The 22434-nt window shown below is 37.3% G+C and overlaps 5 protein-coding genes across 6 annotated transcripts; 2 read left to right on the forward strand and 3 right to left on the reverse strand.

Moving 5' to 3' along the window:
- The first annotated feature begins 1275 nt into the window (after positions 1 to 1275).
- Positions 1276 to 3529, forward strand: LOC111468349 (protein translation factor SUI1 homolog 2-like). Of its 2 annotated transcripts, XM_023113533.1 has the most exons (6): positions 1276 to 1373; positions 1476 to 1547; positions 2060 to 2170; positions 2276 to 2481; positions 3047 to 3100; positions 3192 to 3529. In XM_023113533.1, exons 3-6 carry the CDS (start codon positions 2134 to 2136, stop codon positions 3234 to 3236), a joined length of 342 nt encoding a protein of 113 aa, XP_022969301.1. In that variant the 5' UTR covers positions 1276 to 1373; positions 1476 to 1547; positions 2060 to 2133; the 3' UTR covers positions 3237 to 3529. The 2 variants fall into 2 exon arrangements, with proteins under 2 accessions (XP_022969301.1, XP_022969302.1); XM_023113534.1 differs by lacking the exon at positions 1476 to 1547 and having other exon boundaries at positions 1289 to 1373.
- A 2628-nt stretch (positions 3530 to 6157) lies between these two features.
- LOC111468127 (homeobox-leucine zipper protein HDG2-like) lies at positions 6158 to 10880 on the reverse strand. The gene is made up of 11 exons (XM_023113222.1): positions 10501 to 10880; positions 10212 to 10423; positions 9947 to 10064; positions 9686 to 9874; positions 8497 to 8949; positions 8303 to 8404; positions 8021 to 8221; positions 7759 to 7933; positions 7388 to 7659; positions 7042 to 7137; positions 6158 to 6851 (listed from the first exon to the last, which is right to left on the reverse strand). Exons 1-11 carry the CDS (start codon positions 10603 to 10605, stop codon positions 6477 to 6479), a joined length of 2298 nt encoding a protein of 765 aa, XP_022968990.1. The 5' UTR covers positions 10606 to 10880; the 3' UTR covers positions 6158 to 6476.
- Positions 10881 to 13817: 2937 nt separating this feature from the next.
- Positions 13818 to 15512, reverse strand: LOC111468330 (sigma intracellular receptor 2-like). Its single transcript, XM_023113509.1, has 2 exons — positions 15076 to 15512; positions 13818 to 14246 (listed from the first exon to the last, which is right to left on the reverse strand). Exons 1-2 carry the CDS (start codon positions 15397 to 15399, stop codon positions 14070 to 14072), a joined length of 501 nt encoding a protein of 166 aa, XP_022969277.1. The 5' UTR covers positions 15400 to 15512; the 3' UTR covers positions 13818 to 14069.
- Positions 15513 to 16775: 1263 nt separating this feature from the next.
- LOC111468304 (50S ribosomal protein L6, chloroplastic-like) lies at positions 16776 to 18763 on the forward strand. Its single transcript, XM_023113479.1, has 3 exons — positions 16776 to 16958; positions 17664 to 17972; positions 18260 to 18763. The coding sequence occupies exons 1-3, from the start codon at positions 16909 to 16911 to the stop codon at positions 18594 to 18596; spliced, it is 696 nt and encodes a 231-aa protein (XP_022969247.1). The 5' UTR covers positions 16776 to 16908; the 3' UTR covers positions 18597 to 18763.
- A 316-nt stretch (positions 18764 to 19079) lies between these two features.
- Positions 19080 to 22068, reverse strand: LOC111468173 (protein DETOXIFICATION 40-like). The gene is made up of 7 exons (XM_023113293.1): positions 21568 to 22068; positions 20390 to 21021; positions 20184 to 20240; positions 19862 to 20100; positions 19658 to 19776; positions 19489 to 19575; positions 19080 to 19404 (listed from the first exon to the last, which is right to left on the reverse strand). The coding sequence occupies exons 1-7, from the start codon at positions 21910 to 21912 to the stop codon at positions 19345 to 19347; spliced, it is 1539 nt and encodes a 512-aa protein (XP_022969061.1). The 5' UTR covers positions 21913 to 22068; the 3' UTR covers positions 19080 to 19344.
- Positions 22069 to 22434: the final 366 nt, after the last annotated feature.

Below are 22434 nucleotides of genomic sequence, written 5' to 3' on the forward strand. Positions count from 1 at the left end.
TTTTTTTTTTTTTTTTTTTTTTTTTTTTTTTTTTTTTTTTTTTTTTTTTTTTTTTTTTTTTTTTTTTTTTTTTTTTTTTTTTTTGTGTGAAAGAGTCCCTCTCAAAGAGATATGAGGGAGCATCCCTTTAGATATCCTTAAGGAATGTGGGTTCTCCACTGTTGGCGTTGCGGTACTTTTGGCTTTCTTGGAGTCTTTTTCCAGACCAGAGCTAGGCCGTCGCCAATCGTACTTTAGTTGGAGGATTTGTTATGTTCTTGAATGGGTTCGTCAACAAAATAAATAAATAAATGGAGTGTTAAATATTAAATTTTTTATGTTATCTTTACTTTTAAATATTCATTATCCAATTTACAGGCCAAGGTTGATTGGAAAAAATTGTAAATAGAGATAATAATAATAATAAAAAAATTATTTTGTTGTTATATCACAATTGAATTTTGGGAATGTTCTTTAAGAATGAAAAATAAAAAATAGTAATAGTTACCCGTTTCTCACAAAATTGAAAATAAGACATAAGAAACTTGAATAGAACGATTACCAAATCAAATGATGCTAGCAGTAGCGTGTTTTTTGTGATATATACAAAAGAATGATTACAACTTAAATTTTTATATAATATAATCTTTTGGTTGAAAGGTAGGTTGATTTGTTAAAGAGAAGACGTGATGGGATAATATAAATGCATAGACTAACTTTGTTTTAGAATGCAACCAATTTTAATATCTTAATTTTATAGGCCTATCGATAGATGTGATATTAAGTCGTTTTTAGATGCTGTAATTAATATATGAATTCTTTTAATGTTTTATGAATTTTTATAGGAGATGTATAAAAAGAAAATATAAGATTAATCTATATTCAATCTCTTCCATTCATTTGCCGAATTTTTTTGTTATTAAGAAAAGTAATACAATTGATCGAAAACTGGGCCGTCTGTGACGGAACTCGATGCCATGCCGACAACGAACACACTCCATAAAGACCAACAATGTTCTGGCGTTGACTATTTGGTCTAATGGGATTCGGTGGGCCCCTTAAATGGAAGCGTTAAAGTGTGAGTTAGAGTACACAATTATCCCTCTCTTCACGGGAACGGATGGTCTTAAACTCCGTTCCACGCAATAATCCAGGTAAGATTAAAAGAAGACGAGTGACGTCGTTTTGGTGAGACATCCATAAGCCGTCAGATGAACTAGAATCTCTCATCTCCACCGTCAAAAAATAAATAGAAGAAAATCCGAAACCGACTTTTATACTTGGAGGTTTGCGTGGCTTCTAATTTCCCTCTACCGCGTATAACAACTTCATTTTGACTGGTTGGCCTTATTTTCACAGTCTCTTCCTCTCCCAATTCACACATTTTTCTCCTGGTAAATCCTTGTTTATCGCTCTCTCTTTCCTTCTCATTCATCCATAATTTCGTTCTTTTTGTTCCCTTCTTTCACTAAGTTCTTCTTCATCCTTTTTGTTAGGGTTTCTCTTTGTGCCTGCGTTGTCTTTTCTGTTCTTGTATCGAAGCGCAGCATCCGTTTGTTTTCTGCGATGTAAGTGTTTTCATGTTTTCTGTCTTTTGTTTAATTTATTCGCATTATTTTCATTCTCGGAGTGAGCTGCTTATGGATTGTGTGTTTTTTCGGTGTTCTTGGCTAGTCAACATAATTTCCATTTAATTTTAAGAAATAAAGGGTTTAGATATGCTTTAGGCTACGAGGACATGATTGGTTGGTTATCTCATTTGGGAAGATTTGCTGATTAATGATTGTTTTTCCTTTAATTGTTTGTTTCCTTATAGATCGTTTAATTTTCTTCAATTTGTTTGGTCCTTGATTTGGAGAAAAGAAACAAATAGTGCTGTAAAAGACCCTCAACTTTGATTTTTTTATTCATAATCTACGTTTTAATGTACTTGAATCTTTGTTTAAGAAGTGGATGTGGGCTGTGGGGATCAAGTGGATCAAAGACTGAAAGCAGGACTTGGGGCATGGATGAGGGGTGGATTATACTTCTTATTTTGAACACTGTGGGGTTTCATATCTGGATCTGTTATGTTTTGCAGTTTTGAGTAGCTTAATTGAGAGCCCATAATTTATTTGCTGGTTACCTGTGTTCTACTCCGGACAGCAAAGTTTCATGTCTGAATTCAACGTGCAGATTCCATCTGCTTTTGGTAGCTTCACAAGCCCCTGTTCTTGGTTTTACTTTTTATTGTGTTGTACAGCATAAGAAGCCTTTATGTTCATTTTAAAGATAATTAATTTTGTTGGACGGTTAGACCCATTTGCTGATGCAAATGCTGAGGACTCGGGAGCCGGGGGAAAAGAGTATGTTCATGTGCGCATACAGCAACGTAACGGGAGAAAAAGTCTGACTACTGTCCAAGGATTGAAGAAGGAATTTAGTTATAACAAGATTCTTAAGGACCTGAAGAAGGAATTTTGCTGTAATGGCACAGTTGTGCAAGATCCTGAGCTAGGCCAGGTATGTTCTCCCACCCTACATGATTTGTACTCTCCCTCACTAGCTTCCCTCCTGCCACTGAAAGGTGTGAGATCACACATCAGTTGGAGAGGAGAACGAAACATTCCTTATAAGGGTGTGAAAACCTCTCCTTAGCAGATGTGTTTCGTGAGGCTGACGGTGATTGGTCGGACAATATTTGTTAGCGGTGAGCTTAGGCTGTTACAAATGGTATCAAAGTCAGACACCAGGCAGTGTACCAGCAAGGATGCTAGCCCCCAAGGGGTGGATTGTGAGATCCGACATCAGCTGGAGAGGGGAACGAAACATTACTTATAAGAATGTGGAAATTTCTCCCTAGCTGACGCGTTTTAAAACCGTGAGGCTTACAACGATACGTAACGGGTCAAAGCGGACAATATCTATTAGCGTGGACTGTTACAAAAGCTGCTGGCGGGGATGTTTATGGGTTGTGGATTGGTAAAACATGAAGTAGAATTTAGAGGGGTGCTATTGGTACTTAACATACAACACGACAGGCATACCATGCCAACCAATAACATCATTTGTAATGGTTACCCTGCAGGTTATACAACTTCAGGGAGACCAAAGAAAGAATGTGTCTACCTTCCTTGTACAGGTAATGGTAGACTGTTTATACTTCGTGGCCACTAATATTTACTCGGTTATCATTTTTGATATACACTATTCTCTGTTTTCGGCATTGATAGGCTGGCATTGTGAAGAAGGAAAATATCAAGATTCACGGTTTTTAAAGAGCATCAAGATTGAATTCTATTACTGTTTACAGCAGCTGTAAGTGATAGTAGTGGACACAGTTTAACTATTTGTAGAACGTAGGAGTGCTTGCTACAACTCTGGAGAAATGTACGTTTGCTATGCTTTGTTATGCAGACCAAGTTATGTATTACTGTACCCTTTTAGTTAATTACATGTTCCCTGCGTTCTCATCTCAGCACCAAGTTTAGACCTGTTTTTTCTGATTTGTTTGTAACATGATCCAGATATTATATGTGTAGAGCATTGTTCATTCATGAGTCCTTCAGATACAACTCAATATCCATAATACTCTCTCTCTCTCTCTCTCTCTCTCTCTCTCTCTCTATATATATATATATATATATATATATATATATATATATATATATATATATATAATACCCTTTTAGTTAATTACATGTATGCTTAATTTTGAAAAATTAAATGCTTATTAAATGAGACTTGAATAATTTAAGATTCGATAATAAAAAAAGTATTTGAGTGGTCTATATGAACTTTGTCCGTCTCTAATTTGTCCAATCACAAACACGTTCCAAAAAAACCTTTCGTTATCGTTACCAATTTAGTGAATAGAAGAAAGGCAACAAGAAAAATTGACCTAAAGTCTCTTTCCCTACTAAGAAATTATTGAGTGAAAAGAAGAATAAATGCAATCCATTCATCAATCAACAAGCTTTAAACTTCCATGTGAAAACGTTACTTTTGTGCCTTTTTTTTTTTTTTTCTTCTTTCTTCTTTTCTTAGTACCATTTTTTTGGGTCCAAACTATCTTTTCAACTATGTTTGAATAAATCCAATCTCACCATTTGTAGATATTGCATGTTTCGACCCATTACATATTGTCGTCAGTCTCAAGATTTTAAAATGTATCTATTAGAGAGAGGTTTTCACACCGTTGAAAAGAATGTTTTGTTCTTCTCTCCAACTCTTGGACTTGATGTTCTAACCAGAATACAAAGATGGTGTTCCTTGACTATGTTTTTTTCTCTTATAATTATAATTATCATGTCGCATTTATTAGACACATGATGAGCTTTGAAAATTTGCTTCCAAGTTCACATGTGATAATCCGAAGTTCTTGAGGCTTGACTTTCAAGTTTGCTGTAAACTAAAATGGCAAAAATGGCAAAAATGACAAAGAAAACCATGATTGTTTGCTTGGGTTTGCTTTCATAACTTCAAACATAATCTTGGTTAGGGTTTAAGTTAAGCAACCAAACAAGGCAAAAGACTCGTCATCTTCTAACTCGTGAATAAAAAGAGAATAATATTGAGTTTGAGAGTTGAATGATTATGATCATATTACATCTCAGTTGTGGTAACTAATGGCCTTCCACTGGCCTACAAAAAATCATGAATTGGGTTTCAAAATTACTGCCAGGTAAATTAGTTATTTTGACTGAGAGGTAAGAAGAAAGAAGAGAGCAATTACCGTGGAGCCACTGATCATGGTGCTGCGGTCATCAAACCTCGGATTTACATGGGATGAAGTTAAATTATCTGCTGACTTTTGTAATGTGAATGGGAGAAGTAGCCGTGTCTTCTAAGGCATCATCATCCTCAAAAAGCGCTTTCCCAACAGAATTGGGATCCCAAGAACAGCTCCCAGTACTCGAACATACAGCATTTTCCGGCGAGGAATAATCCACCAAGTAATCAGTCCAACCACTCTGTTCTTGCTGTTGAGCTCCGGCGGAGGATTCTTCCAGCGGGGGATCAACACCGTCATCGGCGGCGTTCTTCTCCATGAAAAGAAGAGAGGAGGGATAGAGATGAGAGTTTGAAAGTGGGGTGGTGAATAATGGAGGAAAAAGGGTCGTCCATGATGTTGAATCGGTGGTGTGGGCCAGTGGGGAAGTTAAAACTAACTGTTCTTCCAACAGGAACCAGAAAGACGACTTTGGAGAGAGAAAGTGACATAAATGCTAAGGCCAAGGGCGTTGACCTTTGTGGTTTTTAGATTAGATATTATTTTCATCACCCAATTCCAGTCCCTACCAAACTAACTTTGAATTCTGCCGACGACCTTCTTTTGGACTTCTAAATTTCAGCCCACTACTCTGCCCTATCTTATTGGGCTACACCCAACTTTGTGTCCAACCCACATTCAAAATTGAAAGTCGGGTTCGATAACAATTTTGTTTACGACAATATACTCACCATGATGTTATGCGGGTCTTTCCTTTCGTAGTGTTCGACAAAGAGCTCGTTAGCGAGTGCTAGTCTTACTGACTAGGCCTTATCATAATGTTATGCGGGTCTTTTCCTTTCATAGTGTTCGACATAGAGCTCATTAGCGAGTGCTAGCCTTACTAACTAGACCCAAAAAGTGTGTGAGCCTACTAGGTTCATTTTTTAATATTTTCATAAGGCTATAGGTTGTTTGTGTGTGTATTCAAGCGTACTCCTACTTATTCGATAACAAATTGACTTGGCTTCTCCACATTGAGTGCATTGAGAATCAGAGGGTCTTAAACTACGTGAATGTAAGCATGTGAGAGTCTTTTGGCAACCAGACAAAGATTCAAGGACGAATCTTCTTGAAAAAGGAGATGAAATCTGATGTTGTAGGCAAATTCTATTAAATGTAACTTCGAGTTACAACTACGTACGAAGTCACATAACACATCTTCAAATATACAGGCACGTAGCATATCTTTTAGAATTTGGTTTAAACGTTTTGTTTGACTATCTTTCTGTAGATGAAAATTCATACTGAAATCGAGGCAAGTAGCTAACACCTTGTGTAGATTTCTCTGATGGCAAAGAAGCATTTGAATTCTTAATCAAAATTTTAAAGCAAAACAAGTTTTTCAAAAATTACAAGTCCGTAGATTCGTATATAGGCGATATTGAATAAAACAAAGTGAAGATAAAATTTGAAATGAAAATGAAGTTGGTAAGGTTATATTATAGTTTTATAGTCAATAGGGCATGGGTACCCTTTGTCTAATTATAATGAACACATTGAAAAGAGCATTAAAAGAAAGACACCACAGGAGTATGCTATAAACAAGTTCAACTCATAAGAACCCTAAAATGCCCACAAGCTTAGCTACACAAACAATAATGATAATGGACAAAGTCAATACCCGAACCCCCACCATTAAAACTATGCTTCTTTTTCTTCTTCTTCGAGGTGCGTTCTTGACTTCTTCCCTCTCTGCAAATTCAATTCATTCAAACCCCATCGAGTTGAGGGTGAGGGTGAGGGCTCACTGATTCTCGCATGACAAAGAGGCTTTGATCCTCTCAACGGTACAGGCAATCAGATTGTTGACTGTTGCAACTGACCCAAGAGAAAGCTTAGCTGTCGGAACCGAGTCCACCAAAATCTGAAATGCAACTGTTAAAAGCGACCCGCCGGACCCATGTTCCGCCACGCCATTAGCGCCGCCGTCGGACGTGGTGCTTCCGTCGGGAAGAATGGCAAATCCAGACGGGAGAAGGGCGACATAATCGGGATCTCCACCGTTTAGCACCACGTTGATGGCCACAATGTCCACCGGCGCATACACCACAAACGAGGCTGTTTGATCTGTGCTGCTCTCTTGTAATATCAACATGTTGCTTTGGCTTGAATTTGCACTCTAAATTTTACACCAAATAAAAAAAAAGCTAATTAATAAAATATTTTATTTGAATATACACAATGCATGTAATATTTATATAGTATTGCAATTGTCAAATGTTATACAAAAATTAAAATTTGCATGGTGCGGAAACGAGACAAGATGCGATCGAGGTAATTTAAAATCTGAAGTTATAAGCGGAACTTACGTTTACTCGTAGCAATGAAACACAGTTTCCAGTGTCGCGACCATTGGCAATGTGAGCCATTTCTTGCACAATTCCACCGTTCGAAAGAATATCCCACTGTAATATGAGTATGAATATCGTCATTTTAAGTCTCAATTTCATCTAAAAATTCAATCCATTGTCCATAGAAACTAAATACGAATGAGAAAAATCAACTAAAAATTCAACCCCTGATCTTGAAGTTAACTATCTCCATTAGTATGAGGCCTTTTGGGGAAGTCCAAAGCAAAACTACCAGAGTTTATGTTTAGAGTGGACAATATCATACCATTGTGGAGAGTCGTAGTTCCTAACATAAAACACATACCTCATTTCGAGAATTTTCATCTCTGAGAAAATCAAACACTCTTTTGGGAGGAACAGGAAGCCAAAATGAAGTGGCGGCGCTGAGGACAATGCCGGGTGGTCTGCCGGGATCGTCAACACTCTTTCTAGTCATAACTCTAACATCATCCGCCCCAGTTCCCGACAGAGTTGTCCATGTGTGTGTGGTGGACGCGCTCACTCCGCCGCAAAAGCTCATCACCATTCTCTCAGCTAGCTTCAACATGCTCTTTCTTCCTTCTTGATTGGTTATCACTGATAACAATTTTACAATATTTATTTTCTTTGATAATTTATTTGATTTCGAAAATGATTATAAATATAGAATTTTCACTATTAAAACCGAGAAATTACCACCAGCATCACCAGTAGGAATACTTGTAGCCATAGCACTGGCCAGCCTTTCACACTGACGATCCAACGTCGCAATCCAACGCTTAGCACCGAACGCGTGGCCGGACCTAACCAGCTGGTTGTACAAGCTGTGCACCCCACGATCATCCACCTCAACATGCTCAACCCACGTAACCTATTAAAAAAACAACTAAATATATTAACTTAACATCCCTAAGTGACATTAATTAAGAATAATGAAGATATAAACATAATTAATTACCTTAGAATAGCCATTGGGCATGTCTTGGATTAGACAACCGGATGGCCTTCTCCTGCATCTAAGCGCCGGAGTTGGGCGTAAATTGTCCAAGGAAACGTCGACCACAGCCCAAGTTCCCTCGCCGTGCTGTTTACAGTACCGAACGAAATAGCTCTCCCGAGTCGGAACGAGTGGCGAAGGCACTTGCAATTCCGATGTCATCTGAATCAATTATAAGATGATCGTAATATAAACATGTGTATAAGAAACTACTTAATTTGTATTTTGGGCATGTAAATTTACCACTTGTAATGCTCCGTTGTAGTTTCCGGCAACGCCGGTTGACAATACTTCTAATGTCATAGCTCTTGACACAATCCCACTGAATACGGTTGACCACTGATTCTGGATTTGATCATAATCATTTAGTAACACTAATTTCCATGTTAATTTCATGTTTAGAGTGATTAAGAAAGGATTATGAAGGGCTTAATTACCACATCCATGAGCATCTCAACCAGGCTAATATGGTTCATAATGACAACAGCAGTGGCACGAGAAGCTTCACAGCTAAACCCAGAGGGCTTAGGTCCGATTCCTCTAGGGAAGGTTCTAACGTATTCATCTTCATTAAGTACAGCCGTGGAGCCATCGAGTGCAGTCATCCACAAGGGCTCACCCATCTGAGCCATTCGAACCAGCTCCTCCATGGCTGCAACTGCAAGCTCGATGATTATGGGCTTGTCAGCCTCCGATGGCGCGCTTATAGTCCTCAAAAGGTCCACCGCCCCATACATGTCCCCACAACCAGCTCCGAGGCCTGAATTGTGGCCGCCATAGCTTCCAATTCCAAGTTCTAGAGGACTTGACGTCATTGGTGTGGAAAGAAGCGGGTAGCTCGATACTGGCTTTCCTACGTATTTTGCTGCTATGGCTGAGATGCGATCGATCTGTGATAGCAAATTTGAGAAGAAAAATGGTAAGAATGAACAGAAACTTAGGAATCACGACTCTTCACCATGGTACGATATTGTTCACTCCGAGTATAAACTCTCTTCCCTTTACTTTAAAATGTATTCCTTATTTATAAATTCATTATCATTCCCTAAATTAGGGAATACATACTCTTGATGATTATTGGGAGGGAGTCCCACACACGTTGGTTAATTTAGTGGAAGATCTGGACTTATAAGTGAGGAATACGATCTCCATTAATGTATGAGGCCTTTTGAAAAAGCCCAAAGCAAAGCCAGCTTGTGCTCAAAGTGGACAATATCATATCATTGTGGAGAGTCGTGATTCCTAACATGGTATTAGAGCTATAACCCTAAACTTAGCCATGAAATAGAATCCTCAAATATCGAACAAAGAATTGTGAGCCTCTAAAGTGTAGAACAAATGGTATACTTTGTTCGAGGGCTCCAAAGAAAAGAGTCGAGCCTCAATTAAGGAGAGGTTATTCGAGAGCTCCATCATAAGCCTCCCCCTTTTGGGGAAGCCCGTGTACGGTTAATTTAGTGGAAGAACATGGGTTTACAAGTGAGAAATACTATCCCCAAAACTCCAAAGAAAAACCATGAGAGCTTATGCTCAAAGTGGACAATATCAGAGTCGTGATTCTTAACAAAGACTCTCTCCCAACGATCTTCAACCGAGAGAACTATAAAAACCCTAAAGATGAGGTACCTCTTCTCTCAAGCGGACGTTTTCAAGCCTGAGATGATGTTCGTCAAAGGACATCTCTCCAATGGCGGTGGGGCCTCCACAATTAGGACACGTAGCATTACCAAGGGCTTCTCTGTACCTCATATTATCAGCTCGAAGCTTCTCATTTTCTGTTCGGAGCTGGGTGTTCTCATGTCGCTCATGATGGGTCTGAACACAATTTAACAAAGATTTATATAAATTGAAAAAACACCATTTAAAAAAAAAAAAGATTTTGTGTACCTTCATCTGGGTTCTCTTGTTTTGGAACCAAAACTTGACTTGCAATGGCTCCAAACCCAACTCCCTACTCAGCTCCTTCCTTTGCTTATCATCTGGGTGAGGACATTCCTTGAAGAACCTAATTTAATTTACAAAACCCACATAAATTTCAACAATTTTGTATATAAATTAATAAGCCATTGAATTATTGAAATGAAGTAGTAGTTTATAAAATTAAAATAAAATAAAAAAAAAAAAAAGAAAAAAGAAGAAAGAATTGGGTTACGCCTCCATTTGTTGAATCTGGTTCTGAGTATGGCGGTGGTAACGCTTCTTTTTGGGTCGTTGATGGTCAAGGTCATCACCAGAACCCACCTCCTGGTTCTCGCTGCTTGATTTTGTTGCACTCTCAAACTCCTCTCCTTCTCTCATTCTCCCAAAATCGCTCTCTGAAAATTCCACTCCCTCTACCTGCCCTCCTCCCTCCATTATATTCCCCTGCAATTCAGAACCCAATATTCATTAACAGATTCCACTTCAAGGCCTAAACCCAATCCCTACCGTTAAACACTGACCTGACCAAGAAGAAGACTCGCCGGAGACCCAAAAATCCCAACATTTCCATTCCTTCCGATCATCGGCGCCGTGTTTCTCGCTGGAATCATCATTCCGGCTGGCATTTTTTAGCTCGCTTTCTTCCCCTTTCTTTCACAAAAACAATACCCAAATCACCAAAACGGGAATTCAGGAAACAAAACCAGAAAAAGGGATTTTTTTTCTTTTTTTTTTTTTGGGTTAATTTTGAGATATGAAGTTGGAGGAGGGAGTGGACTGTTGATGCCCAGGAAAATAGAAGCACAAAGTGGGTGTGGAGAGGAAGAAAAGTGGGAAAGAGGAGTAATTGCAGAGCGTATTGAGAGGGTGGGTTTGCATTTAATGGTGGCTGAAACAGACGTAATTGCTCCACACGCATTATGAGAAATCAAGAACAAATTTTAAAATTTAATTATATTTCCTTGTGCCCTAGGTGGTGTAGGAGAGCTTTAGTGCAATGAATGACGGCTACCAAACAACGCTCTACTAATATTTTGTTTTATTTTATTTTATTTTCATGAATATTCTTTGGAAACTTTTAACATTCCAATTTCTACCCATTTATTGTCTTAAAAAGTCTCCCCAAACAACCTCCTACCTTTTCCAACTACTCCTTCTCCAATCATATCTTTTCTTTAATTTAAATATCATAAACTAAAAATAATATGTAATGTTTATCACAAACCCATTTAAGGAAAATCAATGGGAGTGAAAATGTTGTCACATATACACATTTACACATATAAGGGAGTTTATTTCACATTCCATTTATTTCATAAGATACCATAATTTATGAGGACAATTATTTATAATATGAATCAATTCTACAATTTTTATCCTTCAATAACTATACGCCTAATTTTTATAAATCATTGCATTAAATGAAAGGAAGCACTCCTAATCTTTAATAAAGTTTTGGGTATCATCATTATCAAACTATATTATAACTTTTGAAAACCAAATGGGATGTTTTTTTTAGTGAATATCAAACTTAAAGGTTATATAACTTAGCTTTAATGAAGCCATGTTTCAAATATTGGAGTTTTCTTGGGGTAATTGGTTAATGGAATATGATTTATGATATAGACTACAATAATGTGTAAGAGATGAATCAATGAGTTCTTGAAAAAGATGGTTTGTCATTTCCTAATTTAAGAGACATAGATTGAGATCAAATCCACCATTAATACATACTAAAAATTAATGATAACGTAATTTTTGTGAATTAATATGTAATGTTCATCGATATAAGTATTGCTTACCTTTATTCTATTAAATGAAATGTTAATAACCTCTCAATAAAGTTCAAACACTTGCGTATATAAATGAATTAATATGTAAAGTTTTTTTCAACAACAAACCCCACTTGAAGATGTTCTAGGGGAATGAATCATTCTTTAAATTGTGAGGTTGACTCTAATACGTAATGGACAAAAGCAAACAATATCTGTTAGCGGTGGGTTTAAGCTATTACACTTATATACTCTTGATCTTCCTCTTATCTAGTTAATATGGTGTTTTGGTTGCACTCCCAACAATCTTCTACTCAAACAAAGTGCCACCGAACCTCCTCTCAAATAGTCATCTATTCATCCCACTCTTATTTAGATTAATAACTTATCTGTGTTTAACACCCAATATATATATATTTATATATTATATGAATAACTTAAGAACATGACTTGTAGATGATGACATTTATCTTTTTTATTTTCTTTTCTTTTTTGTCGGAGTGGAAGTTTTATAAGAGACAAAAATCCAATTATAAGGTTAAGATTGTAATGTTTGTTCTAAAATATGTATATGTTGTCATGTAAGAGTTTGGGATTTTCTTTTTTGGGGGAAACTAATAAAAATGTAAAGAAATTAAATTTTGAGAATAAATGTTTATGGGACCATGCAAGTTGACTTGAAATTGCTTAAATGTAGAAGGAAAATTATATATATATATATATATATATATATATATATATATATATATATATATATATATTGTTGAATTTTGGTGTAAAAATATCAAATCAAGAAGAGTTTAAGAGTATTGAGGAGGATAGCTCATTTGAGCTTTCTGATTTGACAAATGGGACATAGTACCCTTCAATCACGCGACCTTACTCAACATTAAATTAAATTAAATTACTTTAATAATTTTATCATCAAATCCATCCTCATCCTCATGAATATGCATAAACTATTCCAATTATCCGACCCAAATCAATTTTATTTTTTTATTTATTTAGGTTAAGTTGAATTTCTAAAAATGATTTCAAGGGTTCACATTTTTTTGGTTTTTGTCTACTCTACCAACTCGAAAATATGACTATAAGTCAACTCGATTCTACCGTACTTTTAAGGTTATTATAAAAATTAAGAAGGTTTGATATATATTATGATTTCCGATATTTGAGTTTTAAGTATTAATATGATAGTGAATAAAAATGATTTTTGAAAATAATAATAAGAAAAATTATGAGTTGGTTTAAAAAATAAAATTTAACTTAATTCCTGATTTTGGGTTTAACTAAAAATAAGAACTAAAAAAGCATCCAACATAAACATGACAACTCTAACTATAAAGCTAAAATAGAGGCTTGAACTTCAATAATGGAAAAAGGAGCCGACACGACAAAATGGGAAGTGAATTATGCATGCAAAAGAAAAAGAAAAAAAAAAAAAAATTGAATTCCTCGGCGATGTGACACGTGGACGCAAAGGTGGACCAGAGGCTGACGTAGGTTGCTTTGTCGTGGAGTTAGTTATTCGACCTTGAGAGTCTCATTCGGGCTGTCATCACCCGAAAGGCAATGCCAAGTTGTCGCAGTCGTGGCCCTTCCTCTCCTGCCTGGCTCACTGCTGGCCGTCGATTCGGACTTCCATGAAGTGATGATTTTGTTTACGGAGTCAAACGCAGAAAACTTGGTCAACGTTGGGTTCTTGTGTGATTTGTGTGTTGTCCCGTTCCAAAGTTTGGACTTTGTGGCCACCGCATCTTCTTTGACGTCTTCCTCTACTTCACTTTCATTTGCCTTCTTTCACTTCTCTTTAATCATTCTTATATTACTTATTAAGTAAGTGATTTAATGACCGGGTTTAGTCTTAATCGGTTGAGTTATACATAAATTTGCATATTTACTACCAATTTTGTTTTGCTAACATATTTAGATGCATTTGCATGACACTTGGACATACTATGACAAGTCGAATCTTAACCGAACAACAGTTTAATAATTCAATAACTTTAGTTAATAGAATTTAACACGATTTTAAAACGAACAAATCTTTCGATCAAGTCAGTGTCGATCAATTTCGGTCAGCTTTCCTCTACATTCAATCAAGTTGGTACCTTATTTTCATTCAAAGCTCAAAAGGGTCCCTTTGAGCCATTATCAAGACTTAATGGAACATCAAAGAGGCAAATGCTGAATGATCCATAGACAGAGCTGCATCAATACCTAAAGAACTAACATCATCAGCTAGTGCTGAACCAAAACGGTTGCAGATAAGGTGATACAGCTCAAAAGGGTCTCTTTTGGCGAAGTAGGATGGCTCTTCAAGCTCTCTTTTTCCTGCCATTTGAGGGTCTGGTGCCGGTGATCGTAGCCTTGCTCGAGCACGCCACGAGCCCACGTAGCATGGCCAGAACTCCCAAACCCAAGAAGGGGTAGTATATTGTCATTAGAGTATTAGATGCTCGGTTCGATCCAACCATTTCACCCAATATGGCAGACTGAAATTACAGGAGAAACAGAGAATAAGCAACATTTCCCTACAAGAAATGGAACAGAAACCAGTGGATCTCTACAGCTAGGTTAACAAATGAAGCAGAACAAATCCTTTGCAACATGTATTCAAGCAGAATATCAAAGTGTTTGAAATATCTAAAGAGTACTCGGAAGATATTTGAACCTTATCCAAATGCACTACTAATCTAAATGACTGATTGCCTAAAAGTTGAAATAATGGCCCAAGCTCACCCCTTGCCGATATTGTTCTCTTTGGGATTTTCCTTCTGGACTCTTTCAAGATTGTAAAACGCATCTACTAGGAAGAAGTTTTCCACCCTTATAAGGAACATTTCGTTCCCTTCTCCAACCAATGTGGGACTTCACAATCCACTCCCTTGAGAATAAGTGTCTAGACCAGTGTCTAGCTCTGATACCATTTGTGACAGCCCAAACCCATTACTAGTAGATATGGTTCTCTTTGGATTATTCCTTCTAGACTTTCCCTCAAGCGTTTAAGACGCGTCCACTAAGAAGAGATTTTCACATTCTTATAAAGAATTTTTCATTCCCTTCTTCAACCAAAGTGGAGATGTCACAGTTCTCACAGTTTATTGATAAGAAATCAGTTTCCAGCCCGATAAGAATGTTGGTGACAGCATGTGGCTATCCAGAATCCAACACCCCCAAACTAAGTACATCAAGCATCAAGAAATGGCATTCTTTTTTGCGCCAATTACAAACTAAACTCACAACAGAACCATTGTGCAATTAACAGAAACACAATATATTTGAATGGAAGCCAAATTGGTAGGAGGTGGAGTAGAAGAATACCATGGAAGCCACTAGAGAAACGCCATATATCAAGCAAGTGGTGTTGTACCATGGCTTGGCAGCCAAGAAAGCGTAGAGATTGAGAAGCAGGAGAGGCCATTGAAAGAGAAGCTCGAGCCAAACGAGGGCAACGACGAAGTGAGGGGAGTCGGCCATTATATAGTCCCCCGATTGGCGGATGTACCAGGTCTTGAGATCGATCAGAAAATGAGGGAAAAGGGTTTGAGGAAATATAACCTGGAAATCGATGAGAGGCGATACCAAAGCGAGAAGGAGAAAGGCGAGGAACAGTAGTGCGTCGACGAGCTTGAGAAGAGCGCCCATGTTTCCGCAGAGCTTTCTTCTCAAGAGTGAGTGATTTTGTTGGGCGAAATGGGGATTTGAGGTAGGGATAGTGAATTTCAAGCCTCAGCTTATATCTGGTTTTTCAATCCGAGCAGTTCGCCAACGCCGGCATTTTTTAGTAAATTAATTATTTGAGGGATTCGCACATTTTTTAAACAAACATTATTTAATTAACTAAGAATTTTTTCAACTTTTTTTTTGGTCGAATGTCTAGTTTACGACTCCTTTAAAATTAAAGAAAAATTAAGAGTAAAACTATAATTATTTAAGGACCAATTGAAAAATAAAGAAAATTCAAGGGTAAAACTATAATATCTCCCAATTTAGGGACCAATGAAAATTAAAAACTATAATATCTCCAAATTTAGGGACGAAAGGAAGATTAAAGAAAATGGAAGAATACAACTATAATATTGCAAAATTTAGGGACCCATTGAAGATAAAGAAAATTTAAGAATAAAACTATATAATATTGCAAAATTTAGGGACAAATTCAAGATTAAAAAAAAATGAGAGTAAAACTATAATATTACAAAATTTAGGGACTAATGGAAGATTAAAAAAAAGAAATAAGAGTAAAAACATAATATTGAAAAATTTAGGGACCAATTGAAGATTAAAGAAAATTTAAGAGTAAAACCATAATATTGCAAAATTTAGGGACTAGTTGAAGATTAAAAAAAATTAAGAGAAAAAACATAATATTGAAAAATTTATGAACCAATGAAAGATTAGAGAAAATTTAAGAGTAAACCATAAGATTGAAAAATTTATGGACCCATGGAAGATTAAAGAAAATTTAAGATAAAACCATAATATTTCAAAATTGATTAAAGAAAATTTAAGAGTATAATCATAATATTTAAAAATTTAGGACCAATTGAAGATTAAAGAAAATTTAAGAGTATAATCGTAATATTGCAAAATTTAGGGACCAATTGAAGATTAAAGAAAATTTAAGAGTAAAACCATAATATTGCAAAATTTAGGGTCCAAATGGAAGATTAAAGAAAATTTAAGAGTATAATCGTAATATTTTAAAATTTAGGGACCAATTAAAGATTAACGAAAATTTAAGAGTAAAACCATAATATTTCAAAATTTAGGGGTGTAATTGAGATTAAAGAAAAGTTTGGGACCATTCAAAATTTTAATGGACCAAAATTGCAAATTCGTCTTCTTTAAAAATAAAAAAATCAAAATGGGCCTAACGTCCACGAATCGCATATAGGGCCCAGTGTATTCGTGTTTCTTTAAGAAAACAAAAATGGGCCTCATGAGAATCCACTAATCATACATACTACGGCCCAGTGTTTCTCACTGAAGCCCAAAAGTTCCAGTTCAGAATTCTGTCTGTGCACCTTATCCTTCTCGGCAACTCCTTGTCTGCAAGGCGCTGTGTCATCTTCGTCGGATTCGGACCCTGAAGGGGTCTCTCTCTCTCTCTCTCTCTCTCTTTCGTATTGGGTGTTCTATTGGCGACTGAAAATGGCGGTCTCTTCTACTCCGTGTCTTCATCATCGAAGTTTGATTGCTAAGTAAGTTTTTGCCTTTCTTGTCAATTTGATAGTTTCTTGAAACTCATTGCTGATTAGAGGCGTGTCTTCCATTTTGATAAAATCAGGAATTAGAAATATCTATAATTCGAGTTATTTCAAGTATACTTTTACGGGACTTTGTGAACGAACCGTGAATTTTCAAGAATTCTACACAGTCGTAGTAGTAGTAGTATTAATGCTGGTTTGCTATGCATCTGCATATGATTTGTTTTGCATTAGGGGATCCAGAGATGAATTTTGAGCTCGCTTGTAGATGAAATTTATAGGTCATTCCGGCTTACTTATTGCAACCTAGTATTTCAAGAATGGTAGTTAAGTGAAGAGTTCTATGGAGATTATCTTAATCAATATAAAAAAGGGGAAGACTGCCTAAATTGATTGGCTTCTCCTTTAGGGAACAAGCTTACCAGTTTGGTTGGGTAGATCTTCATGATAATGTGAAAGATTCAATATGGAGTTGTCTTATTGATTACGAAAGAAGCCAGCTATTAACACCAATTCTTTGTGGGAGGACGAAGTGAGGGAAAAGAATTCTGAAAGGCACCAAGAACTAGTTGATCTAATTTTTAGGTTAAATATGCATTTTCTCAGTCTATACTTTCCCCAAGTTGTTGCAGTAAACTAAGAGCATTAACAGAGCACAAACATTCTACAATTTTAACCATTTTCGTCGTTGTGGCTCAGCAATTTTCGGTCTACATTTTTGGGAGAGAAAAATGGATTCACCATTTCTACAATGCCTGTAAGTCATACTGGTATCTTGAGGAAGACTATAGAATGCAAGGAATCACGAATTGGCAAGCAACCAATTCAAGTGCCATCCAATGTAAACATCACATTGCAGGGTCAGGATTTGAAAGTTAAGGGTCCTTTGGGAGAACTCTCAATTATTTATCCACGAGAAGTGAAGATTGAGAGGGAAGATTCTGGGATCCTAAGGGTTAAGAAGGCACTGGAGACAAGAAGAGCCAACCAAATGCATGGCCTTTTCAGGTAAGCTCATCATGGATTTTATTCTATAATCACAGAAACCAATCAGTTTAATCTCAGTTTACTCTTCTAAAACATTTAGATTTTGTTTCTCTTCCTCTTAAGTTTTAGTTTACATGGGTTACTTGTTTTTATGTGGCTCTTCAAATTCTGAACCCCAAGATGAGTTCATGTTATGAATGCAAACAACCAGCAATTGTCCTTCTTTTGACATCCAGATGAATGGTCCCTGATGGAAAAAGAGTTAACGTAATTGTGTCATATATGAGTATTTAAATTTATTTCCTCAGGACCCTTACGGACAATATGGTGGTAGGAGTGTCAAAGGGGTTTGAAAAGAAACTTCAATTGGTCGGTGTTGGTTATCGAGCGATGCTAGAAGGAAAAGACTTGGTATTAAATCTTGGGTTCTCTCATCCTGTTATAATGGCAATTCCTGAAGGACTTCAAGTAAAGGTGGAAGAAAACACCAGAATTACTGTCAGTGGATATGATAAATGTGCCATTGGTCAGTTTGCTGCTTCCATTAGACAATGGAGGCCCCCAGAACCGTATAAGGGTAAGGGAGTGAAATATGCTGATGAAATTGTTAGAAGAAAGGAGGGGAAGGCAGGGAAGAAGAAGTGATGGTTCATAATGCATCGTTGGTTTTTCTCTGTTTTTGAAATATTTGCTTGTTTCTTTTAGTATCAGAAAGGATTATTGGCAACATACTTTATGAGAGTTCTTTTTTTACCTCCTCGCTTTACTTGATAATTTTTTGGTTCAATATCATCATTACTTTCCCAGTTCCACCTCATTTTTATCAGTACTAACTCCAAAAAGATACCCAATAAAGTGGTTTAAAGAGCTTTCGTTTTATTTTTTAAGTTTTAGAGAATTGTTTTTGAACCCGTGGTTATTATGGTATTGATGACCACAAAGTTGCAATCAGGTTTTGGACAGGGTAATGAAAGTTGCATATTATGCTTCTTACGTTCTTTGTTCCTGGGCATTTCTTGTGTTTAGATTTGCATGTTAGAGTCATTCAAGTAGTCTTGATCATTAAGATAATTCGTTTCTAAACTTTTCCCCTAGATTGGTTCCTTGTCGTTTTTAGGGCTCTTGAACAATTTAAATCCAAAGGTATTATTCTTCTAAAGTTTCATAACACTCTAATACCAAACAAAATCGAAGAACCACCGAGGAACACAATCGGAGCAAGGAAAACAACATTTTGAATGAGAAGAGAAGGAGAAGAAGCTCATATTGACTCATATTCTCTGAGCAGACCCTTGTTTTCCTCCTCAAACACCTGAGCTCTAAAAGACATCAATTAAAACTAAAGAAACTCTAAAAGGATGCCTGCCTGCCTGCCTGCCTTGCCTTGCCTTGCCTACTCAACAAATCGCTTACAGTCATCCCACTTGCTCAGTCTTTTCATTGCTTCTTCCACCTGCAACCAAATTCATTTCCAACCTTCTGTTACTCTCCAGCACTACTTTTATAATTACCTTTCATCATCGTATATTATCTTTACCTCTTTATTCCAATCTGTTCGCCATGTCATCCACACCAAAATTATGGTCTGCATCAAAGTTCCACCCATCAACCCTACCCATATACCCTGCACATGTATTCATTACACGTTAACATAAACAACGCTTCCTGATACAAATTAACCCAACCAAAACGGAATGTTGTAATACCTTGGCGCCAAAATTGAAATAGAAGCCGAGGAGGGCACCCAAGGGTACACCAACAACGTAATAGCACCCAACGTTTACATAGGCGACGAACGATTGCCACCCGCATCCAACCGCCACACCTTTGCAGATCAAATCATAACAATCAATGGCTAGTTTCATTAAAATCAACAATCAATCTAAGCTTTTGAAGTTGAATTTAATTACCAGTTAAGACGGGCTGTACTCCGTTTAGGAGAAGGGTGAGGGCGAGAAGTGGGCAAAGATCAGAGACCGCTGCGGCAACCGTGGCGCCTCCGGTAAAGGCGTAGCTGATTACGTCTCGCAGTGCAAGTACAGCTACCGCACAGATTGCAGAGACGATGGTGGAGATGGCAACAACCACCACCACAGAAAATGCTGCGGCTTTTGGATTCCCGCCTCCCAGTTCGTTGCTCACTCTCACACTGCAAACAAACCACCACGTGTAGAAATTATAGATACAGCAAAATCAATACAAAATATGTTGAAAAAGGAGCTTCAAACACACCTGGCAGCAGCATTAAAGCCGACCGATATCATGTAAACGCATCCATATATTGTCATACTGCAAAATCACAGCCTGCCCATAATTAGTCAAACTCTATCCCCGATTTTGACATGAAATTTGGAGATTTTTGGCAATAATTAACGGTTAAAAATTTCAAATTTAGAGAATAGAAAGGAAGAAAATATGAGTTGAAAAGGGAAAAATACCAAATGGAAAGGGAGTCGAGAGCAAGCTCAGGGTTTTCGAGCAACCCAGCAAGCAAAACCAGAATCTGGAAGTACCAAGTTTCCAAACAGAGCATTACCGCCGACGCCGCCGACAATTTGAAGAATCCGAACAACCCAGAAAACGCCTGCACGTTGAACCCTCGCCATGTCTTCTTACAATTACTGCTTTTAAGTATGAAAACAAATTGGCCCACCACAATAATCCACCACGACAAACTCAGCACCAGCGACACCCCCAACAAGCCCAGCCCCATTTTATACGCAGCCAACCAACTGAGAAGAATGTGTACAACGAGCGTCCCCGCCGATATGAAAGCGCTCGGGAACACGATGCTCTGAGCCTGAAGAAACTTCTGGATTGGGAAATTGATGGAGTAGGCGAAGATTTGAGGAATCAGACCATACACGAACATTTCAGCTGCGGAAGCAATATCTTTGGATTCACCCAGAAAGATTAGGAGCGGCTTGCAGAAGACGTAAGGGATTGTTAACAAAACGCCCGTGAAAGTTAGCAATATTGCTGATCTCTGCAAATAAATTCCAAGCATATCGTATTTCTCTGCACCGTATGCTTGTCCGCATAGAGTCTCCACTGCACTTCCCATCCCCAACTGTTTCATATATAGTTCATAAAAATCATAACTTCTTTAGAATTATTAGGGTGAGTTCCACCACATTGGTTAATTTAGTGTAAGATCATGGGTTTACAAGTAAAGAATACAAGAATGGAAGCACAAAGCAAAGCCATAAGAGCTTCAATCAAAGTGTAGAATATCATACCACAGTGGAGATCCGTGATTCCTAACAATATTCATTATGTTAACTTGTTTGGGCAAGTTCAATCTTCTGTGAATTAAATGAACTACTTTACTATTGGATAAAAAAAAAAAAAAAGGAAAAAAGAATTGAGATGTATTTGTTGGCTTATATACTTACGATTATTCACTTAACTCCCCAAAACAAAAGTATACCATAGAGTATCTTGAAGTCTATGGAGCCATAGAAGGGACTCCACTTAATTGAGGTTCCACTACTTTCTTTGGAGTCTCAAACAGAGGATACCTTTTTGTTGGATACTTTGAAAGAACTTTGTAAGACCATGTTTTCATGCTGTAATGATGCTGAAGAAACTAAAAAATGAGAGACGGATGGCATACCATGAGACCGTAGGCGAAGACTTGGATACCATTGTTGCCAAGAGAGGAAGCTGCGAGCTCAAGGTTGCCAAGGTGGCCGGAAAAGATCTGTGTGGAGGTGGACATGGCATAGTTAATCATATACACGAAAACCGCCGGAGCAGCTAAGTACAGCAGAAGCTTAATCTCGATCCAAGTAGCTTGAGTGTAACGCTCCACCACTGGCATCTCCGTATCCGACAATATCCTCTCCAGCTCGTCACTAACTTCGTGCTTATCCGAACGCAGTGACTGAGACGACAACAATGCCGCCGCCGCCGGCTGCAGCAATGCTTGACGAACATCGTCATCAGAGACAGATTCCATCTTTACTCCCAACCTGAAAGGGGTGCCCTTGTTCTTGGTTGCGCAAGTATTTGTAGCGGCGGAGGCCCTCTGTTTTAACTTTTCTAGCCCAAGAACCAAGGTCAGCTAAGAGCTTTTCGGGTAACTGCGAGAGCTGGCCGATTGTCCGCCACTTATATTACTTTTTTACTTCGCCAAACAGATGGTTAAACTATATAAAAAATAACTCCTTAAATTTTAATATATAATTCCATTATTTTATGAATTAATTTGCCATTCTTCGGCAAGCAAATATTTTGAATTAAAAATTTGCAGTACCAACTCCTAATCAAAATTGGTGTATTCAAATTTGAAGTCCGAGTCTACCCCGCGGTAGTTTTCACGTTTTACTTTTACCCCACCGTAAAAAGCCGTTCAGCCACAGTACTGACGTGGGAATGAAAACAGTAAGTTATTTTATTCTTAGTCCTGCCCTTACCTACCACCGGGCAATTGTTGTATTCTTTTGCTAACCGCTCTAAATTTTAAATACTGCTCCAATAT

This window comes from Cucurbita maxima, unplaced genomic scaffold (genome assembly GCF_002738345.1).
Source record: "Cucurbita maxima cultivar Rimu unplaced genomic scaffold, Cmax_1.0 Cma_Scf00036, whole genome shotgun sequence".
NCBI lineage: Eukaryota > Viridiplantae > Streptophyta > Magnoliopsida > Cucurbitales > Cucurbitaceae > Cucurbita > Cucurbita maxima.